General features: G+C 38.6%; 1 protein-coding gene across 3 annotated transcripts in view; it reads right to left on the bottom strand.

Annotated features, from left to right (window-relative positions):
- Positions 1 to 23670, bottom strand: part of ctdp1 (CTD (carboxy-terminal domain, RNA polymerase II, polypeptide A) phosphatase, subunit 1) — a 100321-nt gene that overhangs the window by 58437 nt on the left and 18214 nt on the right. For all 3 annotated transcript variants that reach the window (XM_085346656.1, XM_085346657.1, XM_085346658.1), the window contains exons 9-11: positions 22026 to 22167; positions 21674 to 21904; positions 18840 to 18993 (exon numbers count right to left, since the gene is read on the bottom strand). In XM_085346656.1, coding sequence (XP_085202782.1) covers positions 18840 to 18993; positions 21674 to 21904; positions 22026 to 22167 — 527 coding nt within the window. The remainder of the gene's footprint in view (positions 1 to 18839; positions 18994 to 21673; positions 21905 to 22025; positions 22168 to 23670) is intronic.

Here is a 23670-nt window from a genome sequence, read left to right as displayed (position 1 = left end):
GTACGGAGGAACAGTTACACATCTACAGACATTGTGCATTACTGGAGAACACTGACATAAAGGACACTAAACAAAATACCTAAGAGAAAGGCCCATGACTGCAGCACATAAATTTGGATTTAAATATTTATTTCATGATAAGAATTGTTGTTTTCTTTTATTCATTTAAATTTCAGATCTTTATGTAAGACCACAAAAATTAACAAAGGATGTTATGTTTTCCTTTGGCTCATTTTTATGTGTTTTCCTATTCTCTCTAACCAACACACACACACACACACACACACACACACACACACACACACACACACACACACACACACACACACACACGCGCAGACTTATGCACTACTAGTTCTTTATGCTAATTAAAGCATGACCAAGAGCAAGGTAATAATGAGGTCAGTCTTTGTAACAGCTGTGAGCCAAAGGCTTCCAGGACACTTTCCTCTCTACTCTTGACTCTGAAATATCAAACAGGAAGCCTATCACGAATATGGTCATCTCAGGTACACAGCTCTGGCTCAGGAAGCCTCACTCATCACCTGCCTAAACCTTTTTTTTTTAATTGAGGAGCAGCCAATCAGATGAAAGCTGGCTTAAAGGGGATGAGGAGCTACAGGAAGCTTTTTTTTCAGGAAGTGAAAGAACTGAGGGACTGCACCAACATTATATAAGATAAATACAATATATAAGAATTTCTTAAGAGCTGTGAGCCTCCAAAAAGGAAAACATGAAACTGAAAATAAGTGTAGTGGGTGCCCAAATCTCTGGAGAGTACTGCAGCAAGGTAAAGATTAGCACATTTCATTGTTTGCCATTAAATTTCAGATGATGAAAAGCTCTATTAAAGGACTAATTCCTGTTCAAATTATCATCAAGGAGAACCTCGTACATTAGTCTGTTCGGTTGACCAACTACAGATTCTAATTATGCATGTAATTATATCTGGAAAGCACTTTTCCTTTTCCATATAATTGGGTAATATGCTGTACTGTAATGACGGTGATTAAAGTTGGAGGGATTAAAGAAGCTGGAATCAGATGTTTGATGCAGGTACTGTTGTATTAGTTCAAAGATAAACAAAATAAAATAATATTAATAATCTAATTATGTGCTGCTTATTTTATGTCTTCCTTTGTTTATCCTATATAACTCTCATAAGGATTACAGTTTAACATTGGTTTATTTCCTGGCTTGTTAAATTAAATTAGAGAGACGGTTGCACTGTCAAACAGTCAATGCCATACAAACTTCCTGTAAAAATGTCAACTTTTATTTTAATATTTCCATTTTGATGAATTTTATCAAAAAGTTAATTAAAAAATATTACACTATTTTAAAAAAAACAACAACAAAAAACCAATAACAAAAGCTCATCAATCCTTTATTGTATTAGCTGCTCAATTTATAATGGCAATGGCTACGGACCAACAAACTACCCAACTGGCTGCTTTCAGATCAATAGGAATGAATATAGCCTCAGCAAATGTCCAGTCTTTGACCTTAACAAGCATCAAGCTGAAAGTGAGATTAATGAGAGGGGCGTAAGTCAGGATCACGTCTGACATCAAACCAGGTTTTGTTGGTGGTTACATGAACAACACAGTGTGCCTTGGTTAAGGTAGAGGGTAAAAGTGCCAGTAGTAATAAGTCTGATGTAAAAATGGAGAAAGAAAAATTTTTAAAAAGGAGGTCAGGTTGTTCCTCGTGTTCCATTTGCTGAATCAAATTTGAATCAGCTTAACCCTTTAGGGCACCAATAAATTGCAGTGTAAGACAAATAAAACAGTTTTTCTTTTTATGTCTGTCAGGAAAACAAATGAATATTCATCATTAATTCCTTCTAAAATATGATCATCTCAGTCCAGTCTGCCCACGACGATCTACCATGAAAGCGAACACTAACAATCGTTTAGCCTCGTCTCTGTGGCAGCTGCTAAGGATTTAAATGGGTTCTATTTTTCTGTTACTACAATCAAAATATGAGGGACAGATGGGCTGTTTATTAAAAAGCAGAACAGTGTAAAAAACATTTGTAAAAACTGGCTTAGGAAAGCTATTTCATCTAAATAAAGTTAACATTCTCAGGTTTACAGTTATGATAAACAGACATTTGAACCAACACATATGAGGTTCTGACACTGCAGCTACTATATTTAACCTTGATGGAAACAAGCACTTCACCAGACTGCAGTGTCACAAACAACCAGCCTAAAGACTACGGTTGATGTGCTGGAGGTCCTTCCCGGCTGTGGAAAAGAACAAAATTATAATATACAAAGATACTGGCAGTCAATGATACTACTCCTCAGGCTCCTAGTAGATATACCTGTGGTAACAATTTCAAACTCCTCGTCGCCTTGTTCTCGAGTTATTGCATTCACAAACTCGGGAGTCCACGCTGCCCGCCTGCTCACCCGGCAGGGTGACAACAATACCCTATCGGCCTTTCATAGCTGAGGGGTAAAAAACTGAAGTGAAACTGACTTTAAAAGCAATGAAAAGCACCAACAGCAGCTTCTTGCACCTCTGCTGTTTGTAGTGAATTCTGTTCCCTTCCACTTCACAACCAATCGGCATTAGATCTACGCATTAAGTCATCCAAATTGAACTGCATTTTTGGAGGACTGAATCGGAGTATGTTTGTGTAGGCTGCAAACCGCTCAGCCATCTTAGGCTCTGTGCAGCCAAATACTTTAGCAAAAAGGACATTCAATTAGATTCTATTTATATATCAAAACTTTAAAAAAAATACAATAATAAAGAGAAAACTTAACAATCACATGACCGCCTTTGGACAAGCACTTGGTAACAGTGGGAAGGAAAACTTCCATGAACATATCCAGAGTATCCCGTGTCAGAAAGCCAAAAATGGAGCAATATTTTCTTAATTTGTAACTAAACATGATTTCTCCTTTCTTCCTGATAACTGAACAGGTGTTCAAATGACACGAAATGACTCTACTTAGATTTGGTGCCAACATTTGGAATCTACAACTAGCAAGCTCTCTTTTTCCGAAGACCATCTTCTAAAAAAAGAGCCAGTTAGCCTAGCTTGCATATCTCAGCTCCTAACTTACTCGGCTAACTAGCAAGTACCAAATTTGCACAATAGTTACCCTAAAATGCTCAACAGTTTGATGAGTAAGACCTACCTACATCACAACACAATGGAACAGGGAGTAATGGCATGCTTATTAAGAAGTTTTGAAGGAGCGTTGTGCTCTCAGTGATACATCTCAGGCTCTGGCTTACAAATGTTGCCAAATCACAGCACATGAAACACCTTCAAATCTGCTCATACTGGCATCAAGAATAGGGTTGAGTGACCTCATTAGTACCATCCCATTATTCCATTATTATGACACGTTAAACTAGCATCTCTACAAGTTAGTTAAGCAAGGGAGCTGAGGTCTGTTTTATCCGAGATCTCTACACAGTGAAAATTACTTTGCAACCACAAACCTCGCACCCCCCTAATGGCCAATAAAAAGAAAGCGGGTTTCAGGTACTTTTCAGATCCAGAAGCTACATATATCTTTAATACAGTCTACCATAAGTAGAGTTACTGACACAAAACTAGAACAAGGCAGATTCAATGTAATATAAATGTGCAAAACAACATTTGATCACTGATCATATCTGTTATTAATCTCTGTCTCTCTTCCACAGCATGTCTTTATCCTGTTTTTCTTCTTTTGCTCCAACTTGTCGCAGCAGATGGCCCCGCCCCTCCCTGAGCCTGGTTCTGCCGGAGGTTTCTTCCTGTTAAAAGGGAGTTTTTCCTTCCCACTGTCGCCAAAGTGCTCACAGGGGGTCATATGATTGTTGGGTTTTTCTCTATATCTATGAAGCGCTTTGAGGCGACTTTTGTTGTGATTTGGCGCTATATAAATAAAATTGAATTGAATTGAATTGAAACAATCAGCCATTGGCACGAAGCTAATGGCTGATTGATATTACATTCTACCATTATAAAAGGTATGCCAGTAGAGCAGAATAGCAGTAGTATAGGTTCTTAGAAAACAGGTCTTTATTCCACAGACAGGGGAAAAAGCACAGTATGTATCAATTTAAGAGCAAAACACTTACATGTACTGTGTGTGCATCAGAACAGTTCCTGTCTGCTACTCACCATGGAGCCACTGTACAGAAAGCCCCGTCGGCTTCTGATCATTTCCTTTCAAAGACCAATGTACAGTTCACTCTGTCAGGTAGGGTTCTTACAACCTTGGCAGAAACGGAAGCATTAACAATCCTCACAAAGAGCAAGGCAAACTTCCCACAGATTTTTCTCCTTTTTTTTCTCTCCTGGATATAATCAAAGGCCAACCAAAGAGCCCACCGTCAAACTTTTCAAAGCACAGCACGACGCCCCCTCAAAGCTTGTTTAGAGGCATGCTTTTGGTCTCATCACTGCAAGCTGGAAGTAGTGAGTGAATAAGTTTAGTGCAAGTGCGATTACAGGGAACGGAATCTATTTACAGCTAAATATCTCTGCTGCTAAACTATTGTGTTCGCCTTGTTTTTGACCCTCCCAAAGTTGACTGTGATGATAAATGTGTTCGAGGGAGGTGGCGAAGAGGTGAAGGAAACAGACTAACGACACAAGAACATGTTTTGATTATCACTCAGTCGTAAGATGCAGACAAACCACAGTAAATGTATCGTGTTTTACAGAATAGAAGATCACCTGTGGCAAATATTCTTTTGGCCGTTCACAGGCTGCCAAAGCAGCTGCGACCTGTTGAGAAACACTTCACGAGACATTTGAGTCATCTGGATCCAATTCTTTGAGCCCTGTAAAGCTGAGGTGGCTATTCAGCATTTGTTTTCTTTTTTAACAGAATGATGATAAAATACTCGGAGTTACAAATGTGATTTGATTAGTTACTTGACATCAATACCGGTTTAAAAGCACAGAGCAACAATGAGTATCACGCTCACAGTCTGAAGCAGCAGCTTGGAGCTTTAGATTTAGTTTACCTTTGCAGAGTTGTAGTTCAAATGTAAGCTAGCAAGTTGCAACACCACATTTGTGCTCTGTCCATTGCTGACAGGCATGCATGGCTTCCCAGCAACACTAAAATACGCCCCCCCCCCCCCAAAAAGGCACTTGTTGCAGTGACAAATGGTTAAAACTAGGGTACAGCTGTGCAAAAATAATCTTGCAATAACTGGATCGGCTGGAAAATCTAAAGTAAGGCAAACTAATAAAAGGCACATGCAGAGATGCCCATCTACAAACAAAGAGTCACAAAATATCTGACAGTGACTTCGCTGACTGTTGTTTGTTGATGTTATTTATGAAGGAGCAGCTCACATTTTTTAATATGTACGCTCAGGGCCATCTAAAAATGTCAGCTTTTGTTTTGTAGTCTCTGGCAGGTTGATGGCTTATTTAAAAAAGAAAACAAAGAAACTGCAGGACGCAACATGTGGGGAAAAAACAAAAAAAACCCACTAAAAACACAAAGGATACAAAAGCATATTTAAAAGGACCACAAACAGAACAATGACAGCTGTTACTCAAGATTACAGCTTGTAAGCATTAGGATATAGAAATCATTAGGAATTAAGCTGCATTGTTCTGAAAGACAGGTTTCCTGCCATAATACATTTATTCATACAAGACAAATAATTGTTTGGTTTTTTTAAAGAACATTTCTTCAATCATCTGTTTTAATCTCCCTGATTACTAATAATGGGCATCAGCCAAACTTTTATTTACACTTCTGCTTTCAATCTGTGCAGGTCCTACAGTGTTCAAAGCTGGAGCAGCAACACATAGTAATTATACCACAAAAATGCCAATCAGAATCAATACTGGAATTATTAATCAGAAGAAAAAACCCCTGCAGAACTCAGAACCACCTGATCATAAGCAACCAATAAAGCTTTCTGACTGGCAGATGCTTCAATTAATCGACTGACCCTTTAAAATCAAAGTCAGTCAGGTCTTTACATCCAACATGTTGCCTTTGAGAACCAACGACTCAGCTACTGTCTGAGTTGTGTGTCTCTCAAGCACAGATCTAAAATTCCGCTTTTTAACTCTTAACTTTAAGATTCATATACTGAGAAATAAGCCGACAGTCAATTATGATCAAACAAAGGGCAGCAATTAGAAGAAGCCTTTACTTGGGGGAGCACTGAACAGATGTTGCCCGGCGGAATGAGTATTAGCTTGGGCTGAGGTCAGCTTAAAGAAAATTAGCAGCCATTGATCAAATTTCTGCTCTGACATCTTACTTTGCATAAAGTATCTCTTACACCTTACCAGGCTGGTCTTTTACAGTCCACTGCTATTTGTCATTTTGTCTCCATTATTATATGTGATGGCATTTAATAAAGGTTTTTCTATCCATCAATACCAAAGACTTACATGAATAATACCCAAAAATTTTAACAACCTGACATAGATGGATGTTCATTTTAGCCACATTAGCTCCTAATTGAGTAGTCTTTCAAGAAATACATCAACCTCCTCCACCTATGGAGCTACGTAATGTTTTTATTTTTATTTTTTTTAAATGCATGGTCTACTGTGAGTTTATTATTACCATCATGTATTAATTTCACAATGCCAAATAAGACAACAGCTTAATCATTATGATGCTAAATAAATTATCACTGCCTTCTGTGAAGATCAGACTACAAGACAAGTGTGATGTAGGTCCTGTACACGTTCTAGCCAATTACACCTTTTCTCTTCTGTCAACGGAACAACCCTTGGTGAATAGCTGCAGACTTGCAACTGCTCTCTATACAAATACATTTTATTAAAGGGTTTTATCATGACTACAGACAACTTTTTCAGTGGTGGTTTAGTTCCTCTTTAATGGTGAAGGAATAACTGAGGCCAATGAAATGGCCTTTGTGAATGTTACTGAACTTTTTATCCAAAATATCAGCTGCAACAGGATAAGGAAAAGCAAGAGACAACAGCAGACGGCTCTACTTGAACAAACTAACCAGTTAACCTTTTCATTAAAGACTTGCCAGCTGATCTAGGAACTCCAGGGTTTCTCCAGTGTTTTTTCAGGGCATCGCAGCCTTAAGTTGACCCCTGTGTTTTTTCTAGACCAGGTTTGGCCAACTCCAGGCCTCACGGGCCGGTGTCCTGCAGGTTTTAGACATCACCCTGGGTCTACATACCTGAATCAAATGATTAGTTCATTACCAGGCCTCTGGAGAACTTCAATACATGCTGAGGAGGTAATTTAGCCATTTAAATCAGCTGTGATGGCTCAAGGACACATCTAAAAGCTGCAGGGCACCGGCCCTCGAGGCCTGGATTTGGACCCCACTGTTCTCAACAAAAGCGATCCTTACAACCCTTAAATTTGCTAACGCTTAAAATGCATCTTATTAGATCTACTGTTCCCGTGAACTGTTTATGCACACACATAAAGACAGCTTGGAAAAAAACCTAGAGATAAAATACAATTGAATAAAGAACAAGGCAAACGTTACGGCTTAATACAGTTGTACGTGTGTGTATGATTGGATGGGTACTTAATAAGGTAACTAAATTATTCATTGAGTCAGTCATATAAAATACCTTTACTGTGACTCTCACTGGTGCTCTTTGTATTGTATACAATCCAGTCTGTAGTCATACCAGTGTAACTGACAACAGATAATGTTGCTGCTGCAGGAGCAGGAGATGGCACTGATCTTTCAAAATGTGCAGCAAAAACAAACAAAAACACAGCAGCATTCCCTCACCAGCCTCAGTCACATACAACTATGAAAGACTTAGCTTACCTTAATTACCAAACAGAAGTGGACAGTAGGGGTGGGTGATATAGACTCAATATTAATTAATTCCAAAGAGCTGCAGTCACAGATGACAAACTTTCTAATTTAAAGTGAGAATCTATTGCTTTAAGCTGCCAGCAGCAGCATTATAGTGCAATAATAGTATATAGTAGTAATATTAGTATAATAACAGCAATATATCCTTAAACCAAAAATAAGTAAGAGAAAAATTGCCTAGCTAGTGTTTTCCCTGGTAATTTTTGGAACAAAGCATAAGGCTGATATGTGGCTGTTTTTCACACCAGGGAACAAAAAAAGCATAGTGTTGCTATAGCAACGACTTTGCTATACAATGTAAACATTTATACTGGTATTATTACGGACAATGTGAGCCTTAGTGGACAGACATAAGCGCAACAGCTAAAACAAAATGACATTAAAAAAATTTCTTTAATCTTTCCTGATTTATTCTTTATGCCTAAGATTTGTCTTATTCAATCAATTTTTACCTGTGTAAAAATGGCACACCTTTCTTCTCCTCCACTCTTCATTGTGACCTCCACAAAGAGGATGCACTGATGGAAAAAAAAACATCTGACTGACGGATATTTAAGACTGATCCCGATATTTGGTAAAAAATGTCTTTTTTTTTCCTTTTCTATTTATTGACTGCTATAAAAGCCAACATCAATAAATGGATAGATCAGCAGATAGCCAATAAATTGGTTGGGCTCTGAGCTTTACAAACACAGTTACATTAAGTGTCAAATTAACCGTGTCTGTTTTCTCTTGATTGATCGTTGTAGCTGCTCCAAATAATTCAATTAATTTAATTAATTGCAATCTTTTTTATACACCTGCACACACATATGGCGCTATGTCAACTGGTACATTAAACTGAACTGAATCACACCACCCCAACAACTTTTCTGGACAAAATCCAGTAGTACGTACCCCAGAGCTTAGCTATGAAAAGAACTTTCTTAAATCTTAAAGTTTTGGTGTAGGACTGGTTCGCCTACCTAAAAAAACATCACTTTCTCTTTATATTAAGGTAACTCACAGGAGAAAACAATATGCCTGCAAGCGCTACAATGTGTGAGGTAGGAATCCAGAGTGGGAGCTCAGCATATTTCTGTGCAGCCAATCAGCAATCATTGTTCTCACCAATTTCTGTTTATGCTGGGTTAGTGTACACGGAGCTCATGTTTTCAGCGTGAGGGCAGCTCATGGAGAACTTTTCATAGCAAAGTCCCAATGAAGAGGGATTACATAAGCTACACCCTGCCAAAATTACCGACTTCATCTCGGAAAGGTAGTCAGAGGTGGTAATAGAGCCGACGGCTGATTGCTGAATGGAGTAAGAGTGTTGATGGCTCGTTCAAAGTGAGGAGAGGAAGATGAGGGCTTTGTGCTGGGTGAGAAAATGCTCACTGGAGACCATCGGGAAAAGAAATTAATGGAAATGAATACGAGAAGTCGATGTGAAGATATTGTGATTGCTAGCTATTTAAAAAAAAAACAGTAATGTTATGCATTGGGACCGGTGAATCGGGAGCACAAAGAACTCCAACACCAATCTACTCATACCTGCAGCTGTTCATTAGCTCAGGGTCACAAACCCAGCTCTCATTGTTTTGAGTCAAGGGCATTCCCATCCTCTGCTTGCTCCTCATAAATAAAGGAAAGCTGAAGTGCTCAAACGGAAAAGATGCAGCAATCTTCTGAGAATGAACTTTTTAGAGGCTCTGTAAACAGGAACACGCTGGTTTCTTTTTACCATTATCCAGAAAAGATATGCTAAAAAATCTGAGGTTAGTCGAAGAGAGTTGCATAAGGCTGAACTGAAAACATTACTGTGAAATAACAGACCCCACGTAGCTTCAGGTGACAGTTTGTGTTATTACTTTTTAGATTTCAGTGTTTATATCAATGATGTGGGGGTTTTTTTAACCTTAGAAAAAAAAATAAACCTTCACCAAGTTGCTCAGAAAGGAATAGAAGCTTCTTTTTTTTTGTTGTTGTTGTTTTTTTTGTTTTTTTTTAATGTGGACCAATAGTGGACATTATGCAACAGCCAAATGAGAGATTTCTGCCAGGCTGCCAAAGACTGGTGCAAATGGAAACTGGACCAGATGGAATATTCATCCCGCTTCAGGTCAAGGGCTAAATGATGGATTCGTGTGACTGGGAGCAATAATTTGCTGGTTGTGTTGGCATGATTCCTGTTTGCAGCATTGGTCTGATTTGATCAGTCTAATGTCTTCTAATTAAATTCTTTAAAAGTTGTGAAACTCAAATTCAGCACCACAGACCGTATCACACACTCAGCTTAATAGGTAGATGATTTCATCTGAATAGATTCACTTCGCTCAAACTTGACCTAATACTCTTTTCTTATAAAGCTACATTGTCTTACTTCCAACGTATGTTTTCTAAGCTCTACTGTGAAGACAATATGGGTTTATGAGATTTCTAAATCAATGCATTCTGTTCTTGTTCACAAACGTTTTCAGAATTGAACTCTGTTTGGATAATGCTATGCTATCAGTGTATGCCCAGTTAGCATGAAAATGTGCTTTGTTTTTGCAGTTTTCAAGTAATTTCACATCTTCCACTTTCCACATCTTTCTCTAGAATGCGAGGCTTGTCAATCAGCTTTGAGTGTGATCAATCATAATAACTTTAAAGACAGCTAATGTTTTATGTGGTTGCAAAGCACATCTTAAGAACTAGTTCTGTCAGACAATAGCCCAGTCCTTAAAAGTTTGACAGTATTCTATAAAGTTGAGGCTAATTGAAGGACGTTTGAGTTTTTCTGTTAACACTGCCAGACAATTATCAGGAGTTAACATGAAGCAGCTAAATATAAGATTTTTTTTAAAATAGTCTTTTAAGTGAGCTTAAACAGCAACCCGAATTAAAAACCTTCAGTGAGTATAAATAGACTGACATTTAAAAACACTAAACTGAGCTAAAATCACAAACAAATTACAAACAAACAACTGAGTTGTTTATTACAATAAATTAAATAAATGACATCACAAAAACTGTCCAGTAAATGTATTAATTGCATGTCCAGAACTAAAAACACATCTTTGCATCAGACATAATGAACCTAAATTTAAGCACTCCGAGTATTTATACGCTATTGCTGTAAGAACACACGTTCAACCACTCAAATCCAAGTTCCCCTACTACATATTTGCTAATGCCAAAAGGCTCAGGACAGGTCTCCATGTCTGAGCATCAAATGCAATTATCCCTCTTGTATTTCCAGATTCTGTAGCATTCATAAATCATTAGTAAACGCTTGGACTGATGTAATCTGAGAACTGATATGATGACAAGTAGCAGTAATCAAGCTAGGGCACCCTGACCCCAAGAGGAGCTTTGCACTGGATTAAAAGTAAACTTGTGACTTTATTGCAAAGAAAATAAATACATTTAAGCTTTTAAATCAACAAAAACGCTCATTGTTGGCCAAATTAAATTTCACAGATTGCAAGTCTTAATACACTATATGTTGAAACTGGTGGGACTGCTATGCTGTTCACATTAAAACTTAAATTACAGGTCTAACTCTGTTCACAGAGAGCAGCAGAGGCTTTCATATACCTAATTCTGCATGTCTCTTTGGCACACATTAGCTGTGGCAGGGTGCAGCACGTGCCAAATGACTCTGCTGGCAGGAGACTGGGTTAAAATGCTCTCTCCTGGGAGACCATCCAAATGGATAAAACAGGTGTTATTACGGTTGGCTGTAGGGGGCTTTTTTCTTTTTCTTTTTTTTTTAATGAGACAGACAGATGCTAATGGTCGGCCTGCTTCTTCTACATTTATTTTCTTTCTTCTTATGATTATCATCTTCTATATTAATTCTAACAAAAATAAATAAATTTTGTTTGCCATGCATATCATATTTTGGGAAATACGACCAAGATCAATACTTGCAGGTGAAGAGTGACTGATGAATGCACTATGGTCTTAGACTTAATGAGCCATGTGCGTGGGGGAGCATGCTACTCCAACAACAACCAGTCTTATTGCTCGCCTGACTTTATAATACCCACATGCTCATTTATTTACTTGATTTAGAATCCTGGAGCAGATGACTGCATAGAGTCTCAGTAATAACATCCAACATAGGACTGATGGTCCACATTCCACATCATTATGTTAGCGAGAGCAATAAGACAAAACCGATTCCAGTCATTTCCAGTCATAAATGCAGCCATCAAGGGCACAGCAATTTCAAAGAAAGGTCATCCAGTTGGTACACGGTTATTTGCCAGGCAGCTCTGCACACGTTGCTCCAGGTAAACTGACACAAACACCACCATGTTACCATTGCTGGCATTTAAATGTGAGGCTGTCCAACTGACTCAAATGTGTACCTTACTTGAGCCAATTAAGTGTGGTTCTTTCCCTCTGCCCCTGAAGATCCAGAGTGTTTAAGAATGTCACAGACTGGCCTTTAGCAAAACAGTTCGAAGAGGATGACATTTGAAATGCAGTGCATCTACAAAGGACCCTTCACTTGAGTCAACTTCTCTACCCCTTTACAGAGCAAAACATGGTGAACGAGGCTTTAAGCTTCACTTGCAAGAAGCAAACAGTCGTGCCTTACAGTTCTACAAGTCTGATAAATTGTAGAGGTGGGAATCACCATACATCCCACGATACGATATTATCACAATACTTAACGCACGATACGATATTATTGCAATTTTTTAAAATATTTTGCGATATTCAGATTCTGTACATAAAGGTAAACTTTATCAATATTCATTTTATCTAATATCAAAGTCTCGCACTCAGTCTTTCTCTCATTTCAGTCAGTTTTATTGTTGACAAACTGAACGGTTTGTATTACAGTCTAGTCCAACTTAACTGAATGCAACCATCTGGTACAATTATAGCTATTCTGAACTATGCAATTTATGAAAACTATGCATCCCATTCAGCAACTGAAGAATTTGAAAGTAAATTAAAACAAAATATAATTTTACATTACATAAAAAAGTTTTAAACTTAATTAAAATAAAACATGTCTTAAATTTAGTTTATTGCTGCCAAAAAAAAAGTTAAACACATTTGGACAGTGAAGGAATGTCAGGATTCTTGCTCAGAAAAAGGAGCTGATCAACATGCTCTGAAGTCAGAGCATGTTCCAGTCCACAAAAACTTTTTTTTGTAACAAAATATCGATTTCTGCTCTCCCTGTATCGATACATTATTAGCAAACAAAATATCACAATACTACACAGTATCTATTTTTTCCCCCACCCCTAATAAATTGCTAAAGCTAATAATCTAAACTAAAAAAAACCAAAGGCCTATCAACGTGCCTTTATTCAGATACTTGGAAACATTTTTTAAACAGTTGCCCCTTTGTAATACTGTGATGTAATATGATTGTAAATGTATTATTTATGGAAATAACACAGTAAGATGATATAAGCGCTATGCAGGATGTAGTAGGATTATCATTTATTAATAGCGGAGTATGTAAAATTTCATTTCATTTCCTTGTCAGTCATAATTTATCTTTAAACACGTACACATCAGGCAGAATTAGTTTAAGAGGTGTTGGAATAGCCCAGTAGTGTGACTTTGAGAACTACAGCCTAGAGCAAATAAAATTATATGCCTTAAAATGTTTAAATAGACCACTTCAAAGTAAACATAAGGGTTTGGACACTGTATTTTTTCCCAAAACAGAGCAAGATTAAACAAATCATTATAAAATTGCCCCCAAATTAATGATTAACTTCAGAACTAATACCACATTTACACAATTGTGTTTTGGGAATAATACTGGGAATCAATTCTGGATACCTTATCAGGCAACTTGATCTTTATCCACTATAGTGCTACATCAGCAAGACGCTGGCCTTTAATTAAGACTGAAAATTAATGCTTGGTCCATGCTGTCATGCTAAAGTTTTAGTGCACATGGTTGTGATAAATGGGAAAAAAGCATGTGCTAGATAAAGACATGTGACTTTCAACAGGAACAGGACCACCAAACCTCACCCCTTCTGTCTTTATGCAAAGGAGGATTAATACTTATGAACAGTTAATTAAATTGAACCCAGAGTCAAACAGGCCGAGATCAATCTGCGACCCCTCCGGCTGCTTAGGGAAAAAAGCAATCCATGAATGATTGGCAGGCGGTTGGCTAGAGGTTGCTGACAGAGGTAAACTTGTCTGCACATGAAATTGAAAAGTGTGACTCAAACCAGGAAGAGAGGCCGTTTCTCTTCAAAGTAATAGCTGTGCCTTTTGAAACATATTTACTTTTACTTTAAAGGCACTTTAAAGTATTTGTTTTGCACTAATTCAAGCTTAACTATCGCTTGGCCAGTAGTTGGTGAGTGTTTGGAGACGGGTCAGCATCTTCCATGCAAGCTATGGGCAACTACAGCAATCTCAGCAAACCTGATGGGAATACACGTTTTTCCTAAGCAACCAGAGGCTGTCAGGAAATCGCAGAATGGTTTCTAAGCCTGTATGACCTAAATCTTAGAGCCAACTGCCATAAATGTCTATAATCCCTGATGTTAAGGATGGACCTATGGATAATCACGATCCTCTCCAATCTCAATTTCATCTTGTGTGTCCAACCTGGTTTGCATTCATTGCCAAATCCTGTTTAACAAGACAAACGTTCCTTTGCACTCTCCTTTTAAGGGCAGAAATGTGGGGAAAGTGTGATTTTCAAGCTTCCCCTGGGCATCGAAATATATCCCCCCCCATCTATAAGAGAGCAGCTATGAGGCTTTGACACTTCAGAAGATTGAGAGATGGCAGCTCTATCCTCCAGTAGTTCAGCCCCCTACTTCACACAAAGCAATTACAGAGTGCAAAAAGCTCTTATATCTGTAGGAGTTCACAGAGGATGAATAATTAGAATAATCAGAGCAATCCCTACAGAGATATGTGAGCTCATAATTTCACCAAGGTAGAACCAGTGAGAATTACCACATTTGAACAAACTACATTTTCCAAACCTCAGTCTAACAAAACAGTTAAGCTAATTTACTTACATGTTCATCAATGAATGAAAGACAATCATTTCATACTTAGAACACATACATGGTTTTCAAGCACCATACCATCCCTGTTTCAAAACAGCATTTCAAAGACATGAAAGCCATTTTTTCAGTCTAATTACACCAGGTCAGACATAATTATACCAAAGCTCTGACCAAACCACTGACTGCTCCATTTGCAGATTAATAACAAACCCACAATGTTCAGTTTCCATTGGGCTGCAGTGGTTCTAAAATCCAGTCTGTTTTCCTTTAGCCACAACATCTAAAAGGACCCATTAGATGCCTCTATCAGAAAGAATTATATTGAGTAATATTAATGGTTTTAGTACAATGAACTCTTTGTTTTGTGTGCTTACTAGGGATGGGTACCGGTATCCGGTGCCATGATGACACCAGTTCTGACATAAACGGTAACCAGACCGAAAAGCAGCGCACATTTTGGTGCTTTTTTTCCTGAGACGTCATACACTTTGGATTCTAGCCATTTTACCTTTCCGAGGATAGTAGGCGGGCCCAGGTACGTACGTTCTTTTAGAGCAGAGCTACAGAATAAAAAGTCTGGCTGTACTTCACAGCAAAGGATGCAAACTCAGCAGCCTGCAACAAGTGCTTTAAGCTGATACTGTGCAAAGGAGGTAACACCTCGAATCTGATGAAACACTTGGCGACGCAGCGTTAGCGTTTTTTTAAAAGCTGAGAAATGCACCGTATTTGATAGCTTGCTGCGAGACCTCACACCGTGCACATCTACTGCGGGTGTGGTGCCTGTTATCGGACCCGGAGTTCGCAACATCCCCCAAGAACCCGAAGAGGCGAGTCCTGGCCACGTTATTACATTAATGCACGTAAGGTGAACTAGCAAACACCGTCATAGTTACATGCGGCTGTCTTCTTGTTTGATGGCAGATACTCCCTTCACCCTGACCAAAAAGGCTAAAATGACCAAAGAAAAAGTGAAAAACAGCTAAACATGAGAGGTTTTTAGACAAAATTGGTGTTTTTTTCCATTGATTGAGCACTGCTTCCAGCCAAGAGTGATACCATATATGCTCTATAGCTGCAGAAAAGGCTAACATTGTTATCTTTTTACAAAAAAAACAGCTAAACATGAGAGGTTTTTGGACAAAGTGTGTGTTTTCCATTCTTTAAGCACCGGTTCAAGCACCGGTTCGAGCACCGTTTAAGCACCGGCACCGTTTCAAAAGTACCGGTTTGGTACTGTATCAGATAAAACCTAAACGATACCCATCCCTAGTGCTTACTGGTAAAAAGAAAATGGGAAAAGATGTACATTTTTAAAAAAAAAATCAAATTTCAATCTATTTATTCTTCTTCCAGACAGCAACTGTCCTACTCTAACTCAGCAACTGAACCCAGGCATGAACAGCCTGTCAAGCTTTGGGATTCATGGCATGCGTGTATAAGATGGGTGTTCAGGCAGAACTCTGGGTTGTCTGTTTTGTTAGCCTTTCCAAATCCAAAACAATAGAAAATATAATATAAATGAACTGAATCACTAGGCTATTTATGTTTTACTCTAAGCCATCAAACAACCTTAAAAGCAATGCTGTGCGACATCCAGTGGCACAGAACATTAAAAATACATATGATTTTCTAGCTTAAGTGCCAATGCTAAAAGCAAGCCTGATGGACTAATTAGCATGCTAGCTAACAGTAGCAACGGGGGTTATCTGCTATTCCAACACAAGCTAGTCAGGCCACGTCTTAACAATAAGACGCAGTTGCAAACTATACATCACAATGGAAGCATATGTATATAATTTAACAAATAAATGTTAAATAGCTGCTGGTTTTAGCAGTAGTGTAGGTCAGCAATATATAGAAGATGTGTGAGTCAGCTAAGGATCTATAAGCACATGAAGTGTAGGAGAAAAAAAATAGGGGGAGTGGGGAGTCTGTTTCCTAAAAGGTAAAGCAAAGCAGTTCCCAGGCTGAGTGGTTGCCTGCAGCTACGGAGTTACTTAACCCCAGAATTCAATCGAGTTAATAACCAGGCAGATCATTTTGCATCCCAGTAACAGGAGACAGTTTGTGGTTTAAAGCATGACCAATCACAATGACATCCACATCATTTAATTACATCTAACTAAAAGTGCAATTTCCTTATAGGGTCTATACCCAGATCTCAAGTTAAAACTTTAAGGGTTGAAAGCCACAAAACTATTATGTCATGTACAAAAATCTTCATTGTTTCATTATAAGAAGTCTTAATGCTTTCAATCCAGATTAATCTTTTGCTCATTACTTTATTCATTCACTAGCCCATGAAAGTCACCTTTAAAATAAATAGATTTGCTTGAAAACAATGGGATGGGCAAAGGAAACATTCCTTTCCCCCAATTTGTTTATATACAACAATAAACTACACAAGCATGCTGCACTTTTAAGCAAGGTTAATGAATGTCAACCAAAACAGTTCATTAGTGGGCTGTAAAATAAGAGTGAGTCTGTGAAATGTGCAAAAAGGGACCACAAAGTGTAAAGAGTACCTGAGTATTTTTTTTCCACTACTAAAGATCACAGATAGTATAAAACACAAAAGTAACTTCCAGGCTGAAAAAAGCCAATGCGGCCAAAGTGACTAAAACCTGCATTCTACCCAAAGACCACCAGATGGCGATAGCTGAGGCTGTGACACGTTTATGGCAGAAAAATTAAATTACATCTGTTTTATAAATCTTTTTCCAACTACTTTTCAAAAACGCGGATTACCTGTGTTATGAAACCACAGGATAATTAGTTAACGACTTGTCAACCACACACCAATGAGCGTGTAGTTTCACAGTCAGGTTTTACTATGACGTCACGTTTGCTTCTTCACAACCAAACGTTGTGAGCTACATCCATCTTTCATACTGTCAATGTTAGCGACACATTCCATTTTTTTTTATTAAAAAATGTTCATGGTGCAGCTTAAAGGTGAATGCAGTATATATATTAACTACAAAGAAATACAAAAGGTTGCTTTATTTTTTTCCAGAATTCTTACTTTTAACTTCCCTTTAATCATATTCAAAGGACAAATGAATCTAGCAGTAACCCATGCAGCTTTCCTGTGAGAAATTATCATTACATGCAAAAGAAAATAATTGCAATAATCCACCACTGACCTCACTTCAAACGTGGCTTGTCATACCCCATGTGAACAAGCCACATAGCTCTTTCACTAGAATAATCGCCCACCGAGAGGCTCTTGGCAGATCTCAAGGATCTGCTCTGCACTTTCCCCCCCTGCTGAAGCATTAGAAGAATTCAGAATTCCATTATGGAGTATTACCAAAGAGGGAGCTGAGCTCCCTGACATTAGTAATCACTTCACCTGCCTCGTGAGGCCAAAACTACAAAATGCAGTAAGCAGACAGAAGTAATAGTCTGTGGAAAGATTTGAATATCAGATGAAAGGTTGTGCTCCTGACGTTTTGACTGCTGTGAAAGGTTCCATTATATTTACCATTTGATAACATTTAACTTTTGTTAAATTTGCAAATTTTGCAACTTTTGCAAATGTTTCCCTGTCTATGCATTTGAACACAGCAGGAAAGGGCTGAAATATGTGCAGCATTTCCACTTCTAAATTGATGTCCCTCATTTGCAGTGCATAACTGTCTGACAAATATGGTGACATTATCAAAAGAACTAATGAGCTCAGAGGCATACGTGTTTTGCTGGATTAGATTTGGAGAACCAGTTTCTGATTTCCATTCCTACATCCAATGCAAAGCAATAACACTGCAGGTAGATGCCTGCTGTGAGTATGGTATGGAAATTTATTTCACAGTCACTGCTGAAATGAAACCATTTAATTGCCTCATTCCTTGTACAGAGAACTTTCCCTTTTCACAGTGTCTGTCACTGTTGGCGCAAAATGGCACAAGCCTATTTTGAATGTGTGTAACAGACTCATTAAACATGACAGATTTCTGTAGACTCCCTAGTCTAGCTCAAACGCCACCAGGTCGAATGCTGAACGAAAGTTTCGTCCGTCCTTACCTCTTTGTCCATGCTGTCCAGGTCCTCCTTGCAGAGAGTGTATAGCGGCATTGTTTCTGACATGCTTGGCTGTCGTTTCCGCCGAGATGGTCCAGGCTGCTCATCATCTTGGCCGGACTCTACTCCCTCGTCTTGCTGACTCTGGGAGGTTCCCCTAGGGTACACAAGTATAAAACAAACGTGAAACACTGAAAATACAAATAACTTTGTCCAAATGTGGTAGCTACATTTTATTCTGAAATTGGTAGTGGGTACTACATCAGAAAAACAGTTTTTAATGGCATCTGTGGTCTTTAAATGCTGTGCTGCTCAGATGTCACATGAAAGTGTACAATGGCCTGAATATTAATGAGAAATACACAACACTGTTATGTTCTATTATATTTCACTACTTTATGTTTTTATAGATGCACCTGCCTGCCCAGAGACCAGTGTATACACTATATGCTTGGGTCAGGTGTGATGTTACAGTGAGCTGGCTAACTACCTCCATGTTTGTTATTACTGCAGCAAAATGTTAGTTACATAATTGCTTTGTCACTTTAACAAATTTACTTGTTTCAAAAAATCTGCAGTTTGATATTATACTACCATAATAACCATGCAAGCTAGCTTTTCCACTCATACTGCCATAATGTCAGGAAGTAAGGTATCGTTGTTCAGCTGGGTATAACGTAGGCATGCTGCACAAATTTGGCAATGGTTAGTTCCCCAATTCCTTATTTGCAAAACAGCCACCTAAGTTACTAGACCAGCACATGAAATTGGATGATTTAGCTGACCTTATCTATTCAACTAAATGTTTTAGGGAAATCACTTGTAGTTTGTCCGTTTTAGCAAACAAGCTAACATCAGCCTAAACATCAGAAACACAGCTCCAGGCTGGATTTGATCCTGAAAACCCAACTGACCCTTCACAGAATGCCCTGCTCAAGTCCAACATACTGTTATCCTGAGGGGTAAAATATATTTCTATTTCTTGCAAATGTGATGTCAGGTTACCTGCTCACTCAATGAATTTGTTTGATGCCTTACATAATAATTAGCTGGTTAACCATAGCGACTATGTCATTGAGTAATGAGGCTATCGAAAGCCAAAGCTAAAATGTCTTTTTTGGCCTTGTGCAACGTGAGTGCTGGAGTCTTTATTGCACTGGGAGCTTGCTGCTTGTTGACGTTTGTGATTACTGGCATCCATTTCTAAGCTGCTGTTAGCGTTTCTCACTGTTGATTGGGAGAACTGAAAAGAAGCATTGTCACGTCTTTTGGATTTTCACAGACAATTCATCGAGCATCCTTCACACTGAAGTTATTCCATGTGCTTTGGAGGCAACCAACAAAGTCAGGGAAGGTCTCTTCAAAAAAATAAAAATAAAAATTGGATTAGAGAGGATATCTACATCGGGATTAGTTTGTGACATTTCTTTTAGAACATTGAGACGATGACACTTTTTCTCATTTCTAGAAAGATGCAGATTAACACAAAGATTTTCAAAATTTAGATAAGAGAAAAACAAACCGAACCAAACGAATCACCTTCCAGGCACAAGGATGAATAAAAAAAACAAAGAGTATCATTATCATTTTTCTGTCATATTTTTCTCATTTTATTCTTGATGCTGTATATGTTATAGTGATATTTACAGGAAATGTCAGGCACCAGAATTAGGTTGCAAACACTGTACATAATCAGCTCATAGACAAGTAGGTGTAGGCGGTAAAAGGGAGTAGACCAGTCACAAAACACACAGATAGGCTTTCTTCTCTGTAACGAGGGCCCAGTAGATGCAAATGGGAAGACAAACTTTTCTACGGTTCCTCTTGGCAGTGCTTAATTGAGCAGATCTTCTTTGATGATTCAATCCAAGGTTATGCAACTTCCTGAAAACTCCATAGTGCCTCTAATCTATGAATAAAATGAGCCAATTTTCCGCTTTAGATGATTAATTACAGAGTATGATCACAGATATATTCAACTTAAAAACACTTTGAGCTGCTATTAAAAGTTGGAGTCTGTAATTTTCTGGCGTTATTATAAAGCATGCAGGTCAGCGTCTGCATGTGGCATCCCAATGACAAACTGGCAATGTTGGTGACTGATGAATGACAGAGTGACAGATCAGAGGTGAACTGTGAAGCCATCCTTTCACCTGCCACATTATTGCTGTCAAACAAGGACGCGACTGGCAATTCTGATCACTGCATAGGGAGAAAACATCTGACTGCCCTGAATTCAAAAATGTAAACAATACAAGGTGGGAGAGTTGTCTGGGAGGTGAAGCCTCCGTGGCTGATGATATCCCTGACCATCAAAGACCATCAGTCCACACAATAACAGGGTGTTGGAGCCTTTTTATTATTCCTCAGTTGATGGCTAAGGAAGCTATACATCTCCAACGGGGGTAATTCATGTAGTAGACTATCACTACACTGGCAGCTGCTTTGGTTTACAAAGAAGGTAAAGATTAAATGAGAGTCAGGAGTCAAAGGAGTACACTGAAGATCTAATATAAAAGAGTTGTCTTTAAGCAGACTGGCTTAATGTGGAAACACTGAGCCACTTTTCTGAAACTGTAGGTACTTTCATAAGACGCTTCAGAGTTCAGCACTAGTTTATGGCAGTATTATAGAAATGGAAAACCAACATATTTAAAATGTAATGATATGATTATTAATACTTTGATAGAAGTGCTCCACGCTCTATTAAACTGGTGCAATGTTGTTGCATTGAGGTTGTGTAATTTGGTATATTACATGATGCATCATACATGGTGTATGATCCCCCATGATCCCTCACAAAATATTGTTTATTTCACGGTAAAGTCCTGCAGTACCTGAGACCAGACTGCTCTCTGGGATCAGAGAGCAACAAAGATCCTGCCGTGTGGAGGTAGGCTGATGGACGGGACACTGCAGGGCCCCTGCGAATCAGTTTCCCTGTGATGGAGTCATATGTGCGAACCTCTGGAGATGCAGGTGGAGTTCTCGGGTGGATGGGTGCTGGGTGGAAAATAGGTTTCTGCAGGGAGCCCTGATTGTCAGGGAGAAGTGCTGGACTGTTGCTCCTTTAATCAGACCAAAAATAAAAAGGAAAAAGAAAAATAGTCAGTGAAGTTTTGGGCTTCTGCAGTTAGTATGCTTTAAATCATCAATTGGCTGGTTTCCATAAGATCACAACGCCCTCACCGTGCTGTCTTAGAGTAATCCTCCTTCAGTGGGTAGAGCTGCTCCTCCACCCTCTCCCACCGTTCTAGACAACTCCAGAGCCAGTCTGGGTTGACAACGTGGAGGTGCTTGCAACCTTGTGCCTGACGGACCTTCTCGGTGCCTGGATGACAGAGATGGAAGAGAATGCGAGCGAGTTTTGACCTTACAATCGAAAGCCATTACCAAACACGCACTCACTCTGCGTCTGCTGAATAATTCAGATAGATGATCCCACTTTCCCTACTGGAAAGCAGAAAATAATTACCTGGCCAATATTTTTTGAAAGATAACAAAGGATCTATCTCTTGGAACCACCGGGGTCAACATCCATTCATTTTTCTTTTTTTCCCTGCCAAATCTGGGCATAATCCAACTCCTAAAAGTCAGGTTTTATTTGATAAAAAGTGCTGAATAACACTACAGACACAAAGACATCAGACTGAATTACTGAGTGCAGAAACTTGTACTTGATGTACAAGCTGAATGCTTGAGCAAAGTGAGCAAAGCTGCAGTTCAGCTGTATTTTGCCAGATCTATTTACATCCTGGTCAACATACTACTATTTGATAGCTACAAAAGTAAGATGTATCAAAACAAACTAATCTCTACAATTTAAATGTCCAATGTCAAACAGCCAAAAAATGCTCTCAGTGGAAAGATGGCTTTCAAGAAGCCATTCTTAACGAGATGAAATAGGAAAAAAAGGCTGAGGTATGAAAAATTACACTTGATCTTTACTGAAAATCAACCACAGCAGGTCTTACTGAGTGATGAATTCAAATCTGTAATGTCTAAATCTAGTCATCATCAACAAATATGGAGGTTGTAAAAAGAAAGGTATAACAAAGCTCAGGCTAAGATAAATATCTCTTATAATTTAAACTGTGAATCAGCAAAGCTACGCTAAGTAGAAGAAGAATAACAATATGGAGCTATGATGAGCAACTAAACAAGTACAGCTGAGTTTTTGTTTATAAACCAATATGACTGACACGCAGATTTATGCATTAGAATTCACTTTTGATGACCATTAATGTTTGAAAAAAATTATTACAGTCTATCAGTAGCTGTTGAGATATTTGCGTCTAGAGCAAAGCTGGAATGGCAGAGACTGCCAGGATTATAGTCACAGTTGCCATGGCCACTTCAAATCCACGTGGCTATTTTTTTTTTTACTCAAAATGAACTTTTAAAATGATTGATCTGACAGTTTAATTTTTCTGATACCATATACCCTTAACAGCTTTAACAGCAAAAATAAAACTTAACTCCGAGTTTGTATGTGTTTGTGTTAGGGGCCCATCAAAGAACAGAGTCTTGATGGACAGGTTTAATGGAGGAGAACGTGGGGGACATAAACAGCTTCCTGCTGTACCCCATGCCGTTAAGTGGGCATAGATGTTAAAGCTATGATTATTTAATCACTAACTCTCGTAGGATGTGTGTCATGGCTGCCCACTTTGCTGTTCAGCCAACGTAACAGGCATTTTCAGAAGTTATTTCCAGTTAAGTATCCTACTGCATATATTCCATCTCAGGCTATCCTGGTGATGTATGAGGTGACTGATTGCCAAGTGCTGCTCTCAGCAGGACTGCATCCCAGGTTAACAGTGCCACTTCCTAT

Source organism: Diplotaxodon limnothrissa, linkage group LG22, assembly GCF_057381915.1.
Source record: "Diplotaxodon limnothrissa isolate DT_005_m linkage group LG22, D_limnothrissa_male_GT1.1, whole genome shotgun sequence".
In the NCBI taxonomy this organism is placed as follows: domain Eukaryota; kingdom Metazoa; phylum Chordata; class Actinopteri; order Cichliformes; family Cichlidae; genus Diplotaxodon; species Diplotaxodon limnothrissa.
Note: the sequence above shows the minus strand (reverse complement) of the source record. Positions and strands in the feature narration are given on the sequence as shown.